Consider the following 15,860-nt stretch of genomic DNA (forward strand, 5'->3'; position numbering starts at 1 on the left):
CATACAGGTATCCGACCTGTTGGTTCGACGTTTGCTTTGCACAGCCCGAAGCAATCATACTCCGCTCACGCCCCAGCAGAATAGCATTTTGGTCTGGTTGACATTTCGTGGCCAATTCAACAACAGGCTTACAAGGTCTCTAATTGGATCTGGCCGCCCGGGGACAGAACACCTGGCTCGTTTCTGCCAGTTGAAAGCAAGACGGGGCTCGAAAACATGGCAGACTCCTCCCGCGCTCACGATGAAGGCCAGCGGTCCAGTCTCTTGCCCTCGGCGTTCTCTAGGGGCCATGCGTACGAACGGATGAACGCGGATGGCGACATCGATCTGGCCGACGTCGCGCCAACACGGCCTTACTCGCCCATCGAGACAAGAGATTTACATGCAACGCCGCCACTGGACGTCCCAAGTTACCTGCAACCACCCAGGAGACCATCTGCCATAAGCCCTGTCGGTACTGGAGATGTTGGAGCGCCAATGTCGGCTCGCGTGGATCCCAGTTCCTATTCCACGCCGTCTTTCATTATTACACACCAAGATGAGCCTCCCGTACAGGCAGAATCCACAGCTACGAGCTCGAGGCCCCAAAGCGAACGACAGACACGATTCACAGAGATGCTGAAAACTTCACTTACGTCACCTGGGGACAGGAGCATTGACCCCCTATCGGACCCGGCCGGCAATCCGTATTTAGGTGCGTCGTCTGTACGGTCAAGCTTATTAGTCCCCGATGACGACCGCAAAGACCGGCAAAGAGACTACGAGACTGACAGCTTATCAAAGCGCTACGGTAATGACCCTCACTGTGAGCTGTTTTGATCAACGTACCGGCACTAATCTCATTTCTTATAGCACAAGCACCTCTGGACTGCCACTCAAAACAAGACGTGCACGTAAGACGCAGGAGCTGGTTCTACGGCCAACTGGTTTTCTTCTCGATACTATCAACCCTGCTGAGTTGTCTATGGTTCTCGGTCGCGATTGGTAAACCCAAATATGGCTATAGTATATCATCTTCCGGAACCGGCAAGTCCCTAATGAAGCCGGCTACTGCATCTCTACTGGCAGCAGTAGGTGCAAAGCTAACGGAACTGACGTTTGTCACCGTATTCGTGGGATGTGTTGGCCAGGTTCTTACGCGGCGCGCTTTCGCTGAGAATTCAAAGGGCATGACCATATCTGAAATGAACTTGCGAAATTGGGCCATTCAGCCAGGGACTCTAGTATCGCACTACGAGACCATTCCATATGCTTGGAAGACTTTGCTCGGGTTCCTTACACTGCTCGCCACTGTCGCAAGTATGCTCTATACAACTGCTTCGGATGCCATGGTTGCCCCCAAACTCAGACTTGGCCCCTGGGAGGACCAAACGTTAGAAGGCTTGGTCAAGACGTCCTATGCTAATCCGGAATACATCAAGTCCACTTGTACTACGCCAATTTCTGAAGACCTCGACGAACTGAATGCTGGGGTCTCCTGTGTTGAGGTAGAATACTCGGGCCAGTCTTACCGAAACCTGCTTTCATTCATGAAGTCTTGGCAGACTCTGGGTAATAACATTACTTCGGAGTCTCCAGGTATGGATATGCGATCCAGACCTGTAGGGACTGCTATATTGTACGACAACACAACCCTGACCTCGGCTTGGGTCGACACCAAGTATTCAGATCCTAAAAAGGCGTTCGATGATCATAAACGCATCGTCAACAATGTCACACTGGCAATGCCTCATCCAGGCGTGTATGCCGCAGCCACGGATCCCAGGAACAAGATACTGCAGCCAAGCGAGCTCTCGGGTGTGGGAGAGTATCTCATCGAGGCAAGCGTCGTGTCTCCGGTGGTCAATACCCTGTGCGTGAACTTATCGCCCCGCGAACTGGAACCACTGGTTTACACTGCATGGCCGGATGCCAAGAGAAAGGATTCGGAAATTCCGGGTCAAAGCATGGCCGACCCTGCCTGGCTGAACGACATTCCCCTTGCCGATGATAAGACATGGCTGAATCGTACCGCGGTTGACGATATCTTCAGATGGGGGCCGAAATACGGGCGCCGTCCACCCATCTTTCCCATGGTGAGTCAGTTGGCCCCGATGGGCCTCAACACCGCATCACACCACAAGGTCGTGGCATTGTTGCAGTGTGGTGAAATTCAACCCGCATACGTCTTTTCCTTGCAAATTACACTGTGAATGACGCGTCGCTTACAAATACTAGTTTCCCCTTGAATACAACATGATAACGAATACGAGCGTATACATGTCTGACTCGATATACCTTGTTGCCAAAGCACCTGGAAAGGTCGTCGGTGACTTCACGATCTGCGAGCTGCGCTCCTGGCTAACTCCGCAATGTGCTACGCATTTCAATATATCCGGCGTCACCGGTGCGAGAATGGTAGCCCATTGCGACGGCGAGCAAGACACATATAAAGACATGTATGGCGTGCCAAGCGGCCCAATTTCTCCTAATATGAGTACCGACTGGCGCAACGTCGCCGACCAGTGGCGGCTCAGCATGGACATTAACGGCGGTGTCCAGAACAACAATGCCTCCAACGCGCGGATCTTCACGAACTTGATTCTGCGTGAGCCCGCGCTGTCCACGACCCTGCCGTCGATGGCAGAAGCCATCTCAGTGCTCGCCAGCTCCACCTTGATCGTCGGGAGCAAGCAGTCTACCTTCCAGCACTTCTGGGACCATCCCAACGCGACGCTGGAGCCGGGTGTGTACGAAACCTTTTCGGTCATGGTCAAGACGCAGCAGTACGCGTCGGAGTACGAGAAGGACTGGCAGTTCTGTTTCTATTTCGTCCTCGGCGCCGTCTTCTTGCTCAATTGCCTCTGCCTCCTGTATCTGCTGTTCACCGCCAACGGCATGGTGACTGACGTGACGGAGCCTCAGAACGCCTTTGCTCTGGCCATCAACTCGCCCCCCTCGCGCCAGCTCTACGGCAGCTGCGGCAGCGGACCCAAAGATCGCGAGCTTGAAGTACCCTGGCGCCTTGCGTACGCCAGCTCGGCCAACCACTACTACTTCGAGGAGGCCAACCAGTCACCCTGGCGTGGTAGGTTCAGCGGCCAGACGCTCGATAATTCGTCGGTCCGCTCGCTGGCAGATGGCAGCTATTCTAAGAGCTACAAGAGGCTGAGCACAGGTCGGAGCTTCCTGTGATGAAATCTGGTCTCACAGGTCAAGAGATGGAAAGTCGAGAGTGTGAGGACATTTTGGGATATCGCGTCATGATGTTCAAGGTAGCGCCTTGTAGCATCTCCTGGATTTAAGAACCGGTTGGCATCGCGAGGCTTGGACAACCATATACTGTATAGTTTTGCAGTTCTGGAAGGCGTAATTAGAAAAACAAAACAAAGAAGCTAAAGGAAAACATGTAGTTCAACAGTAGGCTTCTCTTACGAGATTCCGCTTTCTTGTAAATTGCCCTTTTCGCGTTCACCCTCGCTGGTCATTGGTCTATGGTAACGAACGTGTTCATCATCATTGATCAGCTACTATACCAGCATCTATGTATCATCTCCCCCGACAGTCCTTGCTGTGGACCAAGATCGCCTGTACCTTGCATCATATAATATATAGGTGGTATCTAATTCCGAATGGCCCTTATATCAAGGAAAGAAAAGAAAGGAACGATACCGCGTATGTATTGCGTTGCTCTCTGTCGTTGGACCGCTCTTCCCCTTTCTTCCCCTCTTTATACGCGGCTAGCACCAAAGTAACTCAGGCGCGCTTGCGACTACTGCTCTGTCTCCTCGGCCTCGAGGCCACGAGCAAACCGGCGCTTGCGGAGGTTAAACTCGATGGCGCGCTTCTTGGCGGCGTTGCTCTGCGTGAAGACGGCGGAGCCGCCAAAAGGGCCGGCCGCTGCGGCGTTGTTGAGGCGGACGACGCACACGTTGGAGGCACCGCCGACCTGGCCCTGGCACGTCATGCCCTGGGGCATCTGGACGGCGACGGGGAAGTCCATGGTCTGGGCGGCCGAGAGCCCGCCGATGCCGAGGCCGGGGACGTTGGTCTTGACCGTGGCGTCCTTGAAGGCGCCAACGTCCTTGCCGCCCGAGGTCGCGTCGATGGCGGCTTTGAGCGGGCCGGCGCCGTCCTGGTTCACCTGGTGGAAGGTCATCATGATGGTGCCGTCGTCCGAGGTCGTGGGCAAGCCGCCCGGCATGGCGGCGCCCGTCGCGGCTTTGACGCCGGTCTCGATGGTGCCCTTGGGGTCCGGATGCCGCCGTTGTCGGCGCGGACGGCGAGCTTGACGTAGCGGGCGCGGTTGGCTTCGTGGAGCTCGCGCGCCTCCTTGACGGCGGTGGTGTTACCGCCTGCGCCGTCCATGAACATGGCCATCATCTTGGTGGCGTCGACGGGCCCGCCCTTTTGAGAGCGCCCGAGGGCCGAGGCGCGCTGGGTGCCGAGCTCGCGCTGGCGGATGATGGACGTGTCCGCCTCGGAGCCGCAGAGAGGGGACGGGCAGTCGCGAGGAGTGCCGTCAATGGTGGAGAGGCCGGGGAGCTTCACGCCGTTGGCCCCTAAGAATAGGTTAGCCTTTGTTGCTATGGACAAAACCGAGAGCTGGGGTGGCAGGGGCTCTATCTACCCTGGACTTCAGTAATAACACCGTGACCAAAGACATTGGTGACGGCGAAAGCGGAGAGGAGGATAGCCACGTGATACTGCATAATGGTGGTTAGAACAGCAAAAGTATGCCCGAATAGACAGACGTAAAGAACAAAAGATATTAAAAGAATAAGTACAATGAAAGAGCGCCGGGCTCGGAGAACTGAATGGCAGCAAAGGTGGAGGTGGTGAGCTGAGCTGATTATACTGATGGTTGATGATGACGGAGAAGAGTGAAAGGGGCGATTAGACTGGGTGGAAGAGCTTGGCTGTCTTATAGATATCGACACGAGCGGCCGGTCTCGTTATTCTTGACTGGAATGCACAGCACTTCTCCAGTCCTTCCTGTCCGACGGAGCTGTTGCATCCAGATCCAGGGAGTAGACATATCCCAGACGCCTCAACACCGAGAAGACCCGAGCTGAGGCTGTGCTGGGGTGCAAACAAGCCTACTATTGGACCCCGAATGCATCAGATGAAGCAAGAAGCCAAGTCTCGGCTAAGAATAGCGCATGTAAAGATGAAGTGCATCGATGACTCATGGCCTGATTTTGCATGTTTTCCTGTCCTGGAAACCGTGGCTTCCCAGAAGGGGGCAGGGGGGCTGGACGGAAACCAAAACAGAGGCAAGTGCGTTCGTGAACACGGACTGGAGACAGGAACTGGCAGTCACGAAACGAAACGAAACAAAACAAAACAAAACAAGGGGTTCGACACAGAAAGCTTAAATCCATCCTTCAAGTAAACCTCATCCCAAGATCGACCTGACTCATCAGATACCTAGCTTTCGCCGTGAAACGTGTTGCAGTACCTGGCAGTATGGATTGATGAATACGCACATACGCAGATGAACATCCGGTTACCGGTGATGTGCCAGGAATAGTGAGCGAACACGACCTGTTCGCGCCTATGATATTTGCTATAATTTTTCCCCATCCCAACTCCTGCATAACAGCCACTGGCGTTTTGTTTGACGTTGACATGTTGCCCCAAACACTTGGCGGTAGGGCCGCACTGAAAGGGGGCTCCTCGAGAGTGGCGTCTGAAATTGGGCCGAGGCCAGTGACGCTTGTGCATTCAGTTCTGTCCGCCTTGTAGTCAGACCCCCCTTTACCGACGGATTTCAACCCCAACCCTTCCTATTGGACACTCGTCATGAGAACGGAGGAAAGTGTTGCTGAGGCTAGATCAGCTCCAGGGAACCGCGGAGTGACCTGCACAGAGGCAAACCTGCACTTTGGTTGTGTTCACCCTATTGAACAGACAGACATACGATCGGAAGTCGAGAACACCGGGACATCGTTCGTCTGTTGTACGACTCGTCGGTAATTTCACTTTCCGAACAAGCTGACGTCAAATCCAAGTCCACGATTTGTCACTAAAAATGGAAGTCTTCGATCTACTCTGCCTGCCGTATTTCGAATCCCCGATCAGGTCTGAACATCGCCCTGCCCATAAGCATGGGCGTAAGCATGAACATCTACCAGACGAGCCTGATACCGTACAAGCCAGCCTGTTGCGTCGCACGCCACCCGTGCTACCCGTGCTACCATGAAAGACATTGGACCAAGATTTGACAGAGCTGACTTCACGGAGCCTCCGGTATGTCAGGGACCGAGCTTGGGTAGCCTCGGCTTTGTCTCTACATCCAATGACGTATACAAGGTCACAGCGCAGCCATTTACAGCAACGCCCCTCATATTCAACTTAGATGGCAGTGTCATCAGAGCCGTGCCGACAACGGCGCACTGGTAGAACCCGTTGTCCCAGGGCCTCGTTCGGGGCACCCTATTCCCCGCTGTAGGTGCTCGGGCTGCCAGCCGACAGTCATCAGCCTGCCCAGGGAGTTGCTGAGCTCTAGGTAAAGTGGGATGTTGCGGGATCAGAGCAGGTCATGGCAGACGTTCCGGGCCCAGTCGGTGACGACGAGTGTCTCTATCTTGCGGTATCAGTGACTCCAGAGCTCGGGCGGCATCAGCACCGACATGTCGTACATCCCGGCCCCCTTGTACGTACGTGGCCTCCTGCTTGGCGTGCGAGAGCTTGCGAGAAATTACTGCTGCAGATAGCTAGACTGAGCTTTCGGGCTGGCAGTTGTTCGCCACTGGGTCCAAGTATTCAAGTTAATCCTTTGTAATCCCTCCTGAAACTCGATATAAGCTAGGTAGTATCCCACTATTCCCTGACTGCATTCGTTTGATGGAATGCCAGACACCAGGCTCAGCTAATAGCACAGTATTCACCGTTACTAACTCTTCCGCGATGCAAAGACATGTAACGACATTAAACCATGTAGAGCACAACATTCACCATTCCACCCACATGACACACAATCTCTCCAGACTTTCAGCCCAGCCGAACGTCAGAGTTACACGGGAGTATAGAAGCTGATCCTCAAGGCTCTGAAGATCATTCTTGCTTAGTGTCCTGATATCTCTCACAGGTTGGCTAGGTAATCGTGCCCCAGCAGAGTTATTGTTAACCGTATCCTCGCCGTCTTCTTCGAGTTGGTTGCCGTACAGCAGCTGGTTCCACGCTTTCTTGTGCCATACTAGCTTCGAACCTTTCATAGCACCACTCTCATCAACCATGTTGCCGATGATTATGGGGTTTGCCAAAAGTTCGCGTTGCACGCCACAGCCTTTGCATACAGCGAGTGGTATGTTGGCATATAGCGGCATACCGCAGCTGGGAAAATGGTCAGTACCGTGCTTCCGTATAAGGTAATAGACATACCACTCATTGCAGAATGTTCTTACGCTTCTCCAGATGTCTATCAGATTCACATCGAGGATGATCACATTGACCTTGCCGGTGAAATCTGCACATTGTCCTTGGGCTTGGCGAACCGTCTCTTCGACCTCAGCCAGGGTAAAAAGCACTCTGGCTGGTCCCTGGACGGTCGTTTCGATGTCCCATAGTCCTTCTGGGAAAGCTGTCACAACGGAGTCCATCTTCAGCATGCCATTGACCTTCCGGCGCAGCCAGTCCACGGCTGGAAAGATTGGGTCGACTTCAATCATAGAACTATATCCGAGTCCAATGGACAATATGTCGACAGAGTGGTTGCTTAGTCGATACGAAGGGCTTGAAATGAGCAAGGCAGTTCGATTAGGCCTCCAGCTCTGCGTAGAATCTACTTTATCTCCCCAAAGTTTGAGGACGGACGTGGCGGTTTCGTCGAAGATCCCAACCTCGACCAGACTCAGCGTAGCATCACCGTTCTTGGGTTGAATGACTTTGCGAGGGCCAACACTTCTGACACATACCAAGACTTTGGCGTCTCCCATGTCGTACCCCGCGTCTAGGAACGACCTAAGAGTCATCAATCCCCGAAGGTCGTCCGGCTTTTCTGGGTCGAACTCGAGGGGTCCTCTTAGCATGGATGCCTCCCTACTACCCGGAGGGTCCTGATGGAAGACAATGTGTGATGCTTGGTTGCGACCGGGGTAGATGGTGGTAGAGCAATGCACGAGAGGAATGTGCCCTATCTCGGCCTTCTTGGCGTGGGAGAGATAGGTAGACCAGATGGTCACACGCTGGCCGAGGATGGGAATGTGATGAGTCGGCTTTCCAAAGAAAATTTTGACCTAAGCCAACGTTGAGATGAGAGATGTCAAAGATGCAATGGAAATGGATGAATGATTACCGCAATTGCAGCGCTGCCGTCGCTTACGACGAGATACTGGTGAATATCCTCGTCGCCTCCTTGGTTGCTCTGACCGGGCATCGAGCGTGAGTGATTGACGATGCGCCCTGCAATCTCGTAATCATGCGGGCCTGTCTGAAGATGGGCAATAGGAAGCTTGTCGTATAGTCTTGGCGGGGTCCAGGGGGCTGAAAGAGGATCGAGAGCTGCATCCACTTCAGACGACGTGAAGCCGTCTCGTGGGACACCCGAGGCTGTTGATTGCGGTTCCTCATGTCTGCACTTCACTTCCCTCTGGAAGAAGGACTGAATGGATGGAAACGATGAACCCATGATGCGAAGCCCGATTTTGCAACGCAGGATATCTGTTTGAGCATTCGTCTGCGGATGCGAACCCTTTGCCTTGTTCGTTCGTAGTCTAGGGTATAGTTAGGATGCAGGCTCGGATGATTCTGTAGGTAACCCTAATGCTCAAAGCCTGCCCATGTGTTTGGGGGCAAATCAGGTTGAACCATATTACCTTTGGTGCCTACCTACTTACTTCAATGCTGCTTCCTTACCTAATGTAAGTACATGTGCCTACTGCCTCTGTGCTTGTTTGGTAAACTCAAACAGAAGCAAGTGGCAGTTACAACCTGGGCCACATCTCGCCCCTTCCTACCTGGTCAGAATTATCTGGGGAAATTTCCAGCAACATCCGGCTTCGTAGAATACCATGTACCTACCTAGTATCAAACTACTGGAAGACTTCAGTCTGAGGCAATGGATTTTCGAGAATAGGTAGAGAGTTAAGTGAAGCAAAGCAGTGCACGTCTGTAACGGGCCCTTGAAGCGCATCGTGTGGACTTCGCCGACTTGTCTTTCAAGCAGCTTTGGTCTGAGTTCTCCGTCTGCGCTCACCCTAGCGTTGTGTTAACAGCAAGAAGATGTAGTTGGGAATACAACTGTAACTGCGATCATAAGATCACCGTCGATTGACTATAAATTGTAGGAAACAGAGATATATCACATCGCCTGTAGGCCTAAGTATCGTAGCATGCTGTACACGAGATATTGACGACATTACCAAGAGTAATGCTTACATACCTATTTACCACGAGAAAGCAGAGTCGACAACAAGAGAGACGACAAGGAAAACCGCGATATACCTGCCTTAGGTGCAGGCTTACGATTAAGCAAGAAAGCATCGAGGCGCTGAATCTCTCCATCGTCAGTGCCGTCCTCCACGACCCGATTCAGCCGACCGTCATCGAAGGCGATGGCATGCCATAGCAAGACGCCGAATAGCTGTGCTTCCCTCACGGCTCTCAACTGACGCGGCTTTCTGCGCAGCTCGTGTATTTGCGATTGGACCTCGTTCCAAAATAGAGACGCAAGTTCATCCGCCTCTGGATAATAAACAAATTGCCCATGTTGGACCTCGCCGAGTAGCTCCTCGAGTCCGTACATGCCTACCCCGAAGGGCAACCACTCAGCCTCGGCCCAGTCCAGAAGGCCACTTGTCTGCCCTGTCCGTGGGTTCACTAAGATATTCGACGGCAGGAAGTCGCCATGGCTGAGCGTCCACTGGAGCCCCTCTATATCCGGGAGGACTGGCAACAGCCGGGTTGCCAGTCGTCGGAAACGCTCAGGCAACGATGACGCCATCATTTCCAGCCGCCATCGAAGCGACGAGCCGACCGTACCCTTGGGGCTGATTTGGTCTTTTGTCCGCGCATGTCTCCATGCTTGGCAATGAAACCAGGCAAAGTCACGCACAGTCTGGCGCCTGTAGGCTTTGGCGGCTTCATTCTGGCAGCGGGTGGATTCCCGGAAGTCTGTGAGCGATAAGCCAGTCAAGCGCCTCATGTGATACACGTGGAGCTTGTTGTCGTTGTCGTTGTCTGGCATGGTACCGAGGAGTTTGACCTCGGGAACCAGGCCACCGAATATAGCACAAGCTTCCCGGACGGTGTCGACGTTGATGCTATATTCGACGGGTCGGAACTGTACGATGGCAGCATCCCCTACGAACAGTGTATAGGAGCAGTAGCCTTGAAAAGGGGCAGGTCTGGTCTGTAAACCCGGGAACCTTGCTGTCACGAATGCATCGCATTTCTCCCGCGCATCTATTGGAAGATGACATCTTGTGAAGAAGCTGCTCAGTGAGACGCCCGAGTCTCTGGGTTGGGTGGTCATGATTATGCTTGTCGTTGTAGTTGTTGATATTAAAGGGTGTCCCACCGCACCCTGTTAGGTTTTATTTAGCAACATCGCATATGCGCCTTTTGGGAGACGGTGGAATTCACGGTGATCATGTCGCTGCTGTCATTGTGGTTTACCGATCTCGCCATGGTTCGAGGAGGAGAGAAGAAGGTGGTGGTTGCATGCGAAGGAAGACCAGACGCGGGGTATTGGCCAATCCCAGCACAACGTGGGCATCACAAGCTCCTTTGTGGCTGCGCACTCATCGTATGTGGACGATGCCTAGACCAGACAGGATTCATTAGGAAGGTCAGGCATGCCAGATATGGTCGTTTGGTGAAAGGGCCTCATCATTCGTGTACGTCAGCCGCTACCTCCTGCTACCGCCACTGTTCCGGTATTGACCTTGATATCCCACCAACCAGCATGTGGGTAAGGGTTACTGTAGGTAAGTATATAGGTAAATAGGCAATTAGGCGGAGAAATATATGTCAGCTCGCCTTAGGGCTGCAGCCACCGATCTCCCAAGACGAACTGTCGCCCTTCCCGAGGCAGATCGCATCTCACCTTTTCTAGACTACTAGGAAAAGGAAAACGCACGACGCAGCTCTAATGGGCGGTTGATGCATATCAGCCTAGTCAACAGCATAAGGCATTGATTGATAAATAAAAAGATCTGCAATTGGCTCGGGCTGACGAATTCCAGGTACGGTAGGTGTGAGACACAAAAGGAAATATATACAGCCAGCCGTGGAGGTGCCGGAGCCGGCCAATGGTCGCGTCACCCGAGACACCCAGCTCGACCGGCCGTGTGGCTCCCAACACAATTAATCAAATTTGGCAAAGGTTCTTTGGTCGTGTCCCTACACTAATCGTTGCGGCCGACATGATCCCCAGGATCCTTGGCGTCGACATTGTAGTACATCATCTTGACTCAGAATGCTCTACCGTCAGCTGACATGGACCTGTTGCCTCGCCGATGGAGCTGCGCAACCATTGATTTTCCTGCCTACGGCCAGCTTACATGGTGCAGTTCTAATATTCCTATTCAGCTCACACCACCGCTTCGCGAAGACTCATGACCGGGTTTGTTCAACGCTCCAAGCCCACGCGAGCGAGGCTTGGAGGCGGCGCCTCCGCCATTTCGGAGACAGACCCTCGTTGCAGGATTGGAAAATGGCGTCCAGGCTGAGAGAGCACACCTACAATGAATACAAATTCCATCGATGCACCCGCACCTTCTGGCGGCGTCTTATGGTCTTCTGGCGTCCTCTGGCGGGCATACTCTGGCGTACAGCAGGAGCGACCCGTCTTTTCAAGCCCCTTTCGGGGCGTTCCTTCTGACACAAAAAGCAACGGGCGTAGGAAGGATGAAGGATGCTCTCAAGTGACGCTGCAGCTAGCATAAGTACATCTGTATTTACACAACTTCACGCTCAGACACACTAGCATTCTGGCCCGTCAACCTCCTCCCTCGTTCCACCTTGGACGCCACCTACTCTGCTGTATACTGTATTCCCAACCTCGCTCCATCGCCATCATGGGCAAGCGGATAATAGTATGCTGTGACGGGACTTGGCAGAACTCGGTCGATAATTACGTCAAGGCCAGCCCCAAGCACCCAACCGCTCGTCTGGCATCTCCGTCCAACGCCACACGCATCTCTCGCTCCTTCGCTCGAACCTGTAGCGACGGCACGTTCCAGATCATCTATTACCAAGTCGGCGTCGGCTCTGGTTCCGGCATCACAAGTATCTTTTCCCGCATCTTAGGCGGTGCGTTTGGTGTCGGTATTGCCGAGAACATCCGCGAAGCCTACTCGTACATTTGTGCCAACTACGTCGATGGAGACGAGATCGTCCTCCTCGGCTTCAGCCGCGGCGCCTTCACTGCTCGCTCCATTGCCGGCATGATAACAAACATAGGCCTCCTAACTCGAGTGGGGATGGACTATTTCTTTCCCATATTCAAGGACACCCAGAACTTCAGTAAGTGGCTCCATCTCACAGGAAGTCGGTTAACTGGAGAGGCTGAAACGGAGCGGACAGTGAACTTTGACTACGGGGACCCCTTTCCCAGACTCCCGTTTCCCGACAAACCCAAAGGTGACGGGGCCGTGGAGGCATACCGAAAACGACTGGTTGAGATGGGCTTCACCAGAGTTTGCCAGAACGGTGAAGAAAGCGCCCCTATCAAGATCAAAGCAGTCGGAGTGTGGGACACTGTCGGGAGCCTTGGTATCCCGACCGTTCCATTCCTGGAAAAGCTGGGTATCACTCGCAGTACCGTCGAGTTCCAATGGTACAATACGGACCTATCCAAGAATATCGAGCATGCATTCCAGGCCCTAGCAATTGACGAGGTTCGGGAGCCCTTTAGTCCTGCTGTCTGGGAACGAAATGCCGCGTCTGACGAGACCATCGACCTGCGACAAGTTTGGTTTCCTGGCGGCCACTCTAACATTGGCGGCGGCGAGGATGATCAGGGCGTTTCCAACATCACATTGGCATGGATGATGGACCAACTGGCCTCTGTCGGCATCGAGTTCATCCCAGACGCCTTAGATCGCGTCTACAACCAGAACGTCGCGTACTACCAGCAGGAAAATTTCGCAAAGAATTGGGCGATAAAGCCTATAGTAAAGGCCAATAAGCCCGTCCGCCCATGGGCATTGCACAAGACTGTTCAAGCCTCCGGCGGTTTGTACAAAAGTGCTTCTCACTACACCTCGCACCCCCGGCCGATACAAGAAGATCAACCCGGATACTGGGAAAATCACGAAGACGTTCCTAGAAGACACCAACGAGCGAATCCACAGCAGCGTACGGGTGAGGATCGCTTGTGCGGGCCTCTCGCCAGGAGACAAGGGAGAGTGGAAGTGTCCATCTTTACTTGCATACTGGCGTCCTCGAAAGGTCATGGCCGATTTCCATGACCCGACAGCAACAGAAGAAGACGCTTCTTCGGGCGATTCTCCGCGCTGGGTATGGGAGTATGCCGGTACTGAGGCTGGAGCCCCGGCGGTGAGGACCATGGTGGAGGAGAACCTGGGGCCGTACGAAAAACACCTCCTGAAGATATCGGGTGGTAAGCCCAGTGTGGTGGACTACGCTGAAGAGTTCAACTTCGAAGACTATGACTACCCTAAGCCCCCCCAAGTTTCCCTGGGATGAGTTGCCGTTGGACAAGTTGCCGCTGGAGAAGCTGAAAGTGTGGAAGAAGTGAGCGATAAACCCTAGAGAAGACTGCTTATCACATAGATAGAACCAAAATGTTAGAGCTTGTATGATTGTCCCCTGACGGATTGTAGCCATCTATTGGGTATTGGAAGAGTGTTGTACGTTGCGCTGGTATCATTCAGAGTTCATCGCTTGCTGCTATGGCAAGGGCTCAGTGGCCACCTTGACAGGCCCCAGTTCCTCTTCCCGGCGTTTATGCCAAGCTTCGATTTCTCTCTGATCAACAAAGTTTCCATGAAATCCCAGCTTCAGCTTCAGCGGCAGATGGAGAGTAGCCAGGGGCCCGGCCGCGAGGTTCTGGGCGTCGAAAATCACCACGTCGTTCCGCAGCACGTCGAGATGGTTGAGGAGGGCGATCAGGTACCCGTCGCCCTCGCCGCCGCCGTCCCGGGGGATGAAGCTGGGCTCCTGGAACGTCGACGCAGGACCCGCGAAGTAGACGTCTTCCTGCCCGATGGCGCCCTCGGCGTCGCCGGCGTCACCCCACGTGTAGTGGCCCAGGCAGTTGAACAGGCCGCCTGCCGGCGGGCCGCACCGGGCAAAGTCGTACGGCCGCGCCGGGTCGATGCGCGCCTGCCAGAAGTGCCGGTACTTCTTGGTGACGACGCGGTCGTCGATGCGCGAGAACTCGCCGTTGGTCGGCCACGTCAGCGCCGGCGCCACGCGCGTGCCCGAGGGCGCCGCCGGGTCGAAGAGCCACCGGCACGTCGGGCTGCTCAGCCGGTTGCGCTGCTTCACGCCCGACGAGTCCGGCTCGCCCTCGGGCGGGAAGAAGAAGAAGACGTTGCCGTCGGCGACGGTGAGGTCCAATACCACTTTCCCCTCGCCGTTCTCGTAGCATCCGGCTATGTGCCCGTGGAATCCTGCATATACCATTATTAGCTAGTGATTACCATTTTGTTTCTCCCCTTTCTTTCTGAGTCTGGTTTTCTGTGGGGGCTCATGAATAGGGGAGTTTTATGATAGAAACAGGCAAATACCATACCATTATCCGCTCGGAACCACTTCACATCCTCGGCCCTGGCGCCCCGCCGCGGCACCAGCCCATACCATTGGTCCTCGTCGGGATCCCAGGCGAACTTGCTGCCGCCGCGCTTGAGGCGCTCGAGCGACATCTTGAGCGGTGTGAGCGGGAGGACGACGTAGTTGGCCGAGACGCCGCAGTCGTGGATCATGCCGGCGAAGGGAGCGCGGAACCAGACCTCCTCGCGCACCCGGCCGTCCTGGGCCCCGACGGTCCAGACCGCCACGTCGGCCGCGCAGTCGGCGCCGTCGCCGCCCGCCTCGTATGCGAAGCAGACCATGTCGCCCGTGTCCGGGTCGAACTTGGGGTGCGCCGTGAAGGTCGGCGACGCGATCTGGCCCTCGAAGTCGTACCGGCCCAGCGTCGCGAGCGTCGCCGGGTCCAGCGCAAACGGCGGGCCGTCCTCCTTGCTCGCCAGCAGCACCCCGCGCCAGAACGTGACGTTGGTGTTGGCCGCCGTCCGGATCACGCCCCGCACGCTCTCGTTGTCCGTGAAGGGGTTCCGATACCGTCCAAACAGGGCGCGCCGCGCGCGGCGGTCTCGGCATTGTAACGGTCCGTTCGTACTGGGGAGGGACAGATGGAGCTTTAGAATTTGATCACTTTATCTGAGGGAATAATCGTACCATAGATACATGTGTAGAAGAAAATGGTTCAAAATGGGGGGTCAATCCTTTCACCCCCTTTTCGATATCCGCCCGCGTTCATGAAAAAGGACTAAGAGGCCGAGGCTTACCGTAGCGCTGCTTGAAGTCGGCATGGCCGTTCTCAATTCGGATGGCAGTCACGCTGCCGTCGCCGTTGAAATGGATGTCGTCTTCAAAGACTGGGGGAACCGGTGGTCTGGTTGGATACGGTAGAAGGTCCCATTGATCTCTTTGGGGATTTCGCCCGTGACTTCGAGATCGAAGATGTCCCCTTCAAACCGCGAGGGCTTGTTCATACCCCTGAAGACCTCCGTGTCTGGGAATTTGGACGTGTCGCTATTGAGCCGACCGTTCACGTAGTGCGAGTTGGCCACTTGCGGCTCTAGAGCGTGGATGTGAGCCATTGCTAGGACGGAATGTATGCTGATTGCGCACTTGAATTCGAGTCGACAGGCAACGGCTATGGTTCTACGGATTACAAAGATTGT

At 54.4% G+C, this 15,860-nt stretch overlaps 6 protein-coding genes across 6 annotated transcripts; 2 read left to right on the forward strand and 4 right to left on the reverse strand.

Moving 5' to 3' along the window:
* Positions 1–216: 216 nt before the first annotated feature.
* Positions 217–3,174, forward strand: PG997_004409 (uncharacterized protein; the record flags this gene model as incomplete). Its single annotated transcript, XM_066808724.1, has 3 exons — positions 217–805; positions 853–2,075; positions 2,218–3,174. 3 exons carry the CDS (start codon positions 217–219, stop codon positions 3,172–3,174), a joined length of 2,769 nt encoding a protein of 922 aa, XP_066672342.1.
* A 577-nt stretch (positions 3,175–3,751) lies between these two features.
* PG997_004410 (uncharacterized protein) lies at positions 3,752–4,691 on the reverse strand (the record flags this gene model as incomplete). Its single annotated transcript, XM_066808725.1, has 3 exons — positions 3,752–4,225; positions 4,261–4,541; positions 4,610–4,691. 3 exons carry the CDS (start codon positions 4,689–4,691, stop codon positions 3,752–3,754), a joined length of 837 nt encoding a protein of 278 aa, XP_066672343.1.
* Positions 4,692–6,935: 2,244 nt separating this feature from the next.
* On the reverse strand, positions 6,936–8,611 carry PG997_004411 (uncharacterized protein; the record flags this gene model as incomplete). The annotated part of the gene is made up of 3 exons (XM_066808726.1): positions 6,936–7,317; positions 7,366–8,219; positions 8,279–8,611. The coding sequence occupies 3 exons, from the start codon at positions 8,609–8,611 to the stop codon at positions 6,936–6,938; spliced, it is 1,569 nt and encodes a 522-aa protein (XP_066672344.1).
* Positions 8,612–9,364: 753 nt separating this feature from the next.
* On the reverse strand, positions 9,365–10,456 carry PG997_004412 (uncharacterized protein; the record flags this gene model as incomplete). Its single annotated transcript, XM_066808727.1, has 1 exon — positions 9,365–10,456. One exon carries the CDS (start codon positions 10,454–10,456, stop codon positions 9,365–9,367), a length of 1,092 nt encoding a protein of 363 aa, XP_066672345.1.
* Positions 10,457–12,002: 1,546 nt separating this feature from the next.
* Positions 12,003–13,635, forward strand: PG997_004413 (uncharacterized protein; the record flags this gene model as incomplete). The annotated part of the gene is given in 3 exon segments (XM_066808728.1): positions 12,003–12,450; positions 12,472–13,161; positions 13,175–13,635. 3 exon segments carry the CDS (start codon positions 12,003–12,005, stop codon positions 13,633–13,635), a joined length of 1,599 nt encoding a protein of 532 aa, XP_066672346.1.
* Positions 13,636–13,839: 204 nt separating this feature from the next.
* Positions 13,840–15,776, reverse strand: PG997_004414 (uncharacterized protein; the record flags this gene model as incomplete). The annotated part of the gene is made up of 4 exons (XM_066808729.1): positions 13,840–14,564; positions 14,687–15,265; positions 15,462–15,551; positions 15,581–15,776. The coding sequence occupies 4 exons, from the start codon at positions 15,774–15,776 to the stop codon at positions 13,840–13,842; spliced, it is 1,590 nt and encodes a 529-aa protein (XP_066672347.1).
* Positions 15,777–15,860: the final 84 nt, after the last annotated feature.

Source organism: Apiospora hydei (assembly GCF_038363865.1).
Source record: "Apiospora hydei strain CBS 114990 chromosome Unknown utg000004l_segment0_segment0, whole genome shotgun sequence".
Lineage (NCBI taxonomy): Eukaryota > Fungi > Ascomycota > Sordariomycetes > Amphisphaeriales > Apiosporaceae > Apiospora > Apiospora hydei.